The sequence below is a fragment of the Arachis ipaensis genome, chromosome B3 (assembly GCF_059453495.1).
Source record: "Arachis ipaensis isolate K30076 ecotype BB chromosome B3, ASM5945349v1, whole genome shotgun sequence".
NCBI lineage: Eukaryota > Viridiplantae > Streptophyta > Magnoliopsida > Fabales > Fabaceae > Arachis > Arachis ipaensis.
Window position 1 is genome coordinate 19,692,968 of NC_142438.1, and position 7,670 is coordinate 19,700,637.

Consider the following 7,670-nt stretch of genomic DNA (forward strand, 5'->3'; position numbering starts at 1 on the left):
CAAAGAAAAAACTTATTGATGGATCGATTTTACTTACATACTGAAATTGAATGCTATTGACTCTTAATATACGAATTATTTGTGTCAAATTTAATAGTGAAACAACATTGAACCCGCTTAAATTTTTTTTTGAATTGAAGTAAGACGTTTGAAAGTTTTTGAGATTGAAATAAAACATTTGAAACGTTATGGACTAAATTAAAATTCGGTACAAACGTTAAAAACCAAAATAACACTTTATCCTATTATTTATTAAAGAACGAGTTAAAAAATATATATATATATCCACCTTAACTAAGAAGAATGCCACCTAATTCCAGCTTATAAGATTCGGTCAATTTCTTAATCCACTCAGAATAACTCAACTCCAGAAACAATTCTTTCCATCGATTGTTTAGTCAATTTGCCGATTCATTAAGAGTTGCAGTTGAATCCTCATCCGACGGCAGGCAATGAATGCTTTGCGTTTGGGACTTTTCTCTTCAAAGAACTGTTTTGCTATATAGGTTCACCGTTCATGTTATGCCACATCAGTGAATCCGGTAAAACGTGATTTTAAGGAAAGAAAAAGAAGTTCTAATCCAATTAAGTCTGTATGGTAGAAGTATAAGTATCCCAAAAAAGTGTCCACTCTTCTCAATTTCAACTGTGATACAAATTACAAATAATTAATACCATAAACTCCGAAATCAAATAAAGGGTGGGCGTGTGAAAAATAAAGCACTATGTCTGCCCTATAGTATTAATTAATAAAAATAATCATGAAATAGAAGAATTGCTATTGTTCTTGTTCTTGTTCTTGTTATTGTTGCTAACTAGTTCATCATCATGATTTTGCAATGCCTGTTCAATCAAAAACCAAGACTCTTCCATCAACTCAGGGCTCAACCTGAACATCAAGACACAGAACTCCATCTGCGAAAGGTAGCCGTCGCCGTCGATGTCACCTTCCCTCATCATGCTCACAAGCTCGTCCTCCTTCATGTCCTCAATCCCAAGAACCGCCGCAGCATTACTCCTTAAGCTCTCCAACGTGATCACACCTTTCTCTTTGTCCATCAGCAACTCAAAACCGTTGCATAGTTCTTTTACGAGTCCCTCGCCTCCTAGCTTGGTCGCCATCATCGGAAGCAAGTCCTCAAAGTCAACTCCACCACCACTAGCCATGTATAGTGTTATTGAATGTGAATATTTAGAACAATATGATGAGTTTGTTGTAGTGATGAATTAATGTTGTGCCCTGTTTATATAGATAGATAGATGATAATGTGAATGTGTAAGAAGGAGGATTTAATAAGGAAATTGAGAAAAGGGGGTTTTCAAGGAAAGTGAGGAGAAGAATTAACTGAACCCTGATGGGATGACAGATAAGGAACAGTGAATTATTTTGATGATCGGCATTGATTCTGCTTAAGGAACAGCAATTGCCTCCTTGTTTCCTAGAGGGACAGTGTTTTGTTTTCCAGGGGCATATTCGTCATTTTCATTGCCTTATCTAATAAGTAATTTCGGGTGGGCGGAGGATTTGGAATTTTCTTTTTCTTTCCAAAGTTACTTAATGCTTTTGCATGCTTCCTACTTACACAATTTTTAATTCACATTGGGGGAAAAAGATAAAATTGAAATTACTTAAAAGTTAAAATTGTTAAGTCACTTTTAAGTCATTGTAAGGAAATTACAAGTTTCGGTTTATTTCTTATTTGGTAAGGTTAAATGTCATATTTCACTGCATATTTTTTAATGGGAACAAAATAAAATATATGTTAAAAGATACTCAATAACTGAGAAAATAATTTTTATTTTTTCTTTTATTTTATTGAAGAGATGGCATGCATGATGAGAAGTTAGACTTAATTTTTATTTAGTTGATTAGAATACATCATATTTGTTTTTTTTATTTAAGTACATGTCACATTGAGCTAAATTTGTTATTTTTTTTAAAAGCAATGGAAATTTTTAATGAATTTTGTATACGATTCCTCCAAAAAAAAAGTAGACATATACATTTTTTAATTTTGTACCCATAATACATGAATTCCTGAACTCAGCAAATATGAAACAGCAAAGACACTAAAAAAACATGAAGCAGCAAATTCATACACTTTTTAATTTAAATATGGAAGCAAAAGTGGTGTTGGATTCGGATATGGGGAATACAGGTATTTCACAGCCATGTGGTGTCAGTGGAACAGAACTCAGACCATACGAATTTTCCATCAGTAAACGGACGGTCCGAATTGCGTTTGATATTCCATTTCATAAAAAAATTGACAACAACAAACAACTCGGAGGATCTATTTTCTAGCTTCCAAAATTCATATTTGCCCAACCACAAGTCGGACCATGCGATTTCTTAAACAAAATTTTAAAATCAAACAACTCGTATGGTCCGATTTGTGTACTCTGAGTTTTTTCAATTTTTTAACACAAATCGGAGGTGTGTATTCTGAATTTTTCTCAACTTTTTAAACACAACGGAGGGTCCGATTTGTGTACTCTCACAATTTTAAAAAACACCAAAAATTACCATGTTAAAGTATATCACTCATTTTACTTCCATATCAAAATTTTTTAGCCTTATAGCCCAAATTCATATTGATATTGAAATAGCATTCACCTTAAATTATTGTATATATATATTTAGTGGTAAATACTAATTTGGTACATAAAAAATTCAAGTACTAATAAAATAGTATCTAAAAGATATTATCAACAAAATAATTTTTGAATAATTTTAAAATTTAATAAAAGTGACCATCCATCATTTGACTATATTTTCATTGATGGAAAAGGTTGAGTTGGCAAAAAAAGATTTGATGACTTTAATAGCTAAATAGTGTATTTTTTGTGTTTATAAAAAATTTAATGATAAATTTTACCTAACTCTCTCAAATAAAGGGTAATTACCCCCTATGACATATCTAATAACTATTAGATGAAATGAACTATGTCATCATCCTTCCCTCACTTTAATTCTTAATTTAACTTGAATTTTGATAATTAATTAAACTAATTAAACTAATTAAATATAGTAATTTTTTCTAAACTATAAGAGTTAAAAAAAAGATCTTATTTTATAATTTTTTTTAAAACTACACATATATTAATTAGATCTAACAATATCAAAAAGAATTAAAAAACTAAAAGAACAAATAAAAAAAAAAAAGTCAAATAAAAAATTAAAAAAAAAAGATAACGTGTTAATTGAGTAAGAATAGTAAATTCTATAGTTGTTAATGGGGTTGATATAAGAATGGTGTAATTTTATAGGTATGAAGTTTAAGTGGTTTTATTATAATTAATTAGTTTAGTTATCAAAATTGAAGTTAATTAAGAATTAATATCAATTATTTTGATGGCATAATTAATTTTATTCAATAATTATTAAATTTATTATAGAGGATAACTTATCTTTTATTTGAGAGAAAATTGGGTAAATTTACTAAATTTAATTAGTTTAATTTTATTTCCGATTTTACTGAAAATATGTGAAATGCATATAAAATATATATAAACAAAAATACATAACGAATAGTTTTTTATTGTCATATAAATTTTTTCCCGAGGCTCTTTTACCGTTTTACCAATGTTGACGATAAAAGTAGAGTGTAAGGGTAAGCTAACAAAATATTGGGTCAAAATGCAGAGGCTATATTATTAATTCATCATGGATCACAATTTTGTTTAGTTAATAATATAGAAAGAATCCAAGGGCCACCCATACAAGATGAAATACGGAATAAGAAATTGTGATGCTAACGCTATTACATGGTTGGTTCTAAGTCGGTTGATTGATTCTTTAAACAAACACTATTGGAAACCACCCAGTAAGTTACAGTCCTTTTTCTTTTTGTATTATTACGCACTTTATTCTCTAGTTCTATTTCAATTGGAAAATGATTTATGGCAACGTGAGGCAATCAAGCAATGAATGTGATCACATTGGACTACTATTTATCGTATAATGAGTATTTAAATTTACTACTATTTTTTCAATGGGATGCGCAAATTGCAACGCATGTAGCACCAGCTAGTACAAGGTTAGCAACGCGCAACAGCTATTAAAAGACTAGTATGTATTTATGTATGTGTGTTAGTTAGATTTGATTAATATATTACTGGTCTGCGATGAACTGGATTAGATTGTTTTGACCAATATAATTTATAATTACGGCATTATCCAATACATGTTCTGTAAACCTTTTTCATTTCTTTAACATGTAAACAATCAACATGAGACCTCCATATCAAAACATTTTTCTTTTCCATCGCAGCATGTGTGTCATTTAATTTTTTATCCCCCTTTTAATATATATATATATATATATATATATATTAGGAAGGAAACATCCATCAGTCACATTTCATGTTAATTTCAAAAACAACTATTTCAATTTTTTTAATATAGCTTTTATATGTAATAAAATTTTGACTAAATTTAAATGTTTATAGAAACACATTATTATAGATAATGATCCCAACATTCCTATTTTTTATAAACCATTTCACATAAGATTTTTTGTATTGCATATTTAGATAAATTTGTAAAAATTAGAATAATATTGTCAAAATAAGAATGACGATATCTAATTATCTATAAAAAAAAAAAATTCCTAATACAATGTTCAAAACTTCACAAAATAAATGACTAAAAATTTGGCTAATACATAATTATTTTTGGATGGAAAAATATTATTTGTCCTTTAAAATTCCGTTTTTAGTCAACTTTTTAATTTAAATAATATTATTTAATTATTTTTAAATTAAAATACATTCTTATTTTTTAAATAAACACATTATTAATTAAATTTAATTTAAATTTTATCAACTAAAATTTTTTTAACTTTCTCTCAATAAAATAAAAATTACTTTTTACTTTATCTTTTATTTTTTCTCTCTCCTACAGCAACGCATCATTAGGATTTTTTTAAATAAATAATTTAATTATTTTAATTATCAAAATAAATAATTTATAGCATACTTACTAATTTATACCACGTTTATTTATCTCGTTTACAGTAATTTTGCATCTATAATCTCGTTTACAATATAAACAAGATACATGTTAACGTGCAAAATTATTTATAAGAATTGAAAAAATACACATATTTCATTTACAGTATAAACAAAATAAATAAACATGGTATAAATTAATAAATACGTTATAAATGATTTATTTTAATAATTAAAATAATTAAATTATTTATTTTAAAAAAAATCTCGCATCATCACCGTTGGGCATTTAAGGTTCTTTTTTTCCTCAAGTCTCAAATATTATTTCACGTACATTCATTCACTTTGAATTTTTTTTCTTTTTTATTATTATTGTTATTATTATTATTATTTTTATTTTCATTTATTAATTTATATTAATAGATTAAATTCAATGCATCCATAGCAACCTGATTTTATGCACACGTTAAAGTGAAGGAAAATATAACACATCTAAAATTATTTAAATATACACAAAAATACTTTTTTTTATACATCTAAAATCATATAAATAAAATTTAAAAATAAATTTAAATTTTTTTCATATCTTACTGAATAAAAATATGTCTTAACATATCTTATTTTATTATTATTCGAATTTTTTTTATTACTTATTAGAACACCAACATTTATTCATTATAATTTTTTTTATTTTTTGATTATTTGGTATTTTAACTAATTTTACAAACTAATTAATTGTATAAAAATATAACACATCTAAAATAATACAGCTGTAAATTCTGTTAAATTAGTATAAAATTAGTTAATAAATTAGTTTTTAATAAAGAAGATTAGAATGTGAATATTATATCAAATTAGGATAGAGCTAATTGAAACGAGAATTTTGACACTAATTCGAAGAAACCGGTCTAAGATTGGACCAAACAAGCTGAACCGGTTGAATCGAGTCCAAATCGGACCCGTGGGCTCAACTGGGCCAGCCTTTAAATGAACCCACGTACCTTCTCTTCCCCATTTTAGCAGTGTTGAAGCACACAGGGGAAAGGAAAGAAGGAATCCCGTAACTCCTCTGTCCGAGCTCTGATCCGCACCGTTTGCGGTCACGCGACCACCGCGTCAAGCTCTACCGGAACAATTTCATAGGTAACTCATTTTTTTGTTCTCAGCCACTTCTTCCCCCAATTTTCGAAAATTGAGTGGAGGTATTGAATTCCTTTGTTCTTTGATGTTTTAGGATCCAATTAGCTTGAGGAGAACGTTCACTCTTGCTTATGAGAAGCTTGGATAAGGTGAGGATACCATAATTCCATTTTAATTTTGCTGAATTTATGTTTCGGGTATTAAATTGGGTATATATGTGTTCTGAATGTGTATTAGGTTGTGAATAAATAATTGGAGCTTGAAATTGTGAATACCAGAACTTGGAGGAAGCTGTTTAGTTGAGATTTTGGGGTTGTGTTGGTTTTAGTTAAATTGTCTTGATCATTACGTGGGAATCGGCCAAGGTATGGTTTAAGTTTCTTGCATTTAATATATAATGTTCTGTAAAAATTTAGGTTAGATGACCATAGGATAGGTTGGAATGTATGTGCATGTATTTTGTTTAGTAGGTGGCTAATGAATATGTTTGATTCGAAGTGCTGGTTGGTTGATGGCTTAATGGATTATTGACTAGTCATTTGAGGTTATAAGCATATAAGCTTAGGAATGGTAAATTATGGTTTTGGTGGTTGAATTTTAGAAGAGTTTATGTAATTGTGGTTGGTATGAGACATAATTTATTATGATGGTTGAAGTAGGACATATTGTGTTGGAAAGTGGATGTTTGATGATTAATGGCCTAGGAATTGTTTGGATTGAAAGTAAGGTTTTTAAGGTTGGCAAAAGTTAGTTTTTGGGCCGAACTTCGGCGGACTATAACTTGGCTTCTGGACCCTCAATTTGTTTCTAACTTGTTTTAAAGTGAAAATTGGGTTCGCGAGATTTATGTCGTTCGAAGAACGGAAGAAAAACGATTTAAAATGATTGAGTTATGCCCGTCAAAAATTTCGGTGAAGAATATGTAATTATGCAGGTTTCATTCCCTGATTGTGCAGCTCTCTGGTTGATCATTTTTTTTTAAGAACGTATGTCCACGCGTACGCGTGGCATGGAATTTTGACGATGCGTACGCGACTGATGCACACGCGTGACATGAAGTTTTCACTCACGTGTACGCATGACCAAGGGACACGCGCGCGAGCTACAGTTTCACACTTCCACGCGCACGCGTGAGCCACGCGTACACGTGGCCCCCATTTCAGCAAACATGGTTTTTAGCATTTTAAACTGTATTTCAAACTTCTAAATCTCCATTTTCATTCCTTTAGTCATAAATAGTAGTGTTAAACCTGATAATCAGATGAAGCTAGGAAATGGGGATAACTTGGAGGTGAAGTAAAGTTAAAAAGAAAATGATGAATTGATTATGAAATGTTACGGATGATCATGTATGATACTTGGCTTGATAATCAAATGAATGATCATGTATGATACTTTGCTTGATTGATTAAATGATCGGAGATATGAAATTCCCTGGATAAAGAACAATGGCTTGCCACCACGTGTACCAGGTTGAAAACTCGATACTCTGTTGACCCTATGACGTAAGGGTGACCGGGCACTTATAAATTCTCGAGAATGTTGACCCTCATTGAGCAATATTGATTATTTGAGAA

At 29.6% G+C, this 7,670-nt stretch overlaps 1 protein-coding gene across 1 annotated transcript; it reads right to left on the minus strand.

Annotated features, from left to right (window-relative positions):
* Positions 1-610: 610 nt before the first annotated feature.
* On the minus strand, positions 611-1,431 carry LOC107634267 (calcium-binding protein PBP1). Its single transcript, XM_016337815.3, has one exon. The coding sequence runs from the start codon at positions 1,165-1,167 to the stop codon at positions 760-762; it is 408 nt and encodes a 135-aa protein (XP_016193301.1). The 5' UTR covers positions 1,168-1,431; the 3' UTR covers positions 611-759.
* Between the last annotated feature and the right edge of the window lie 6,239 nt (positions 1,432-7,670).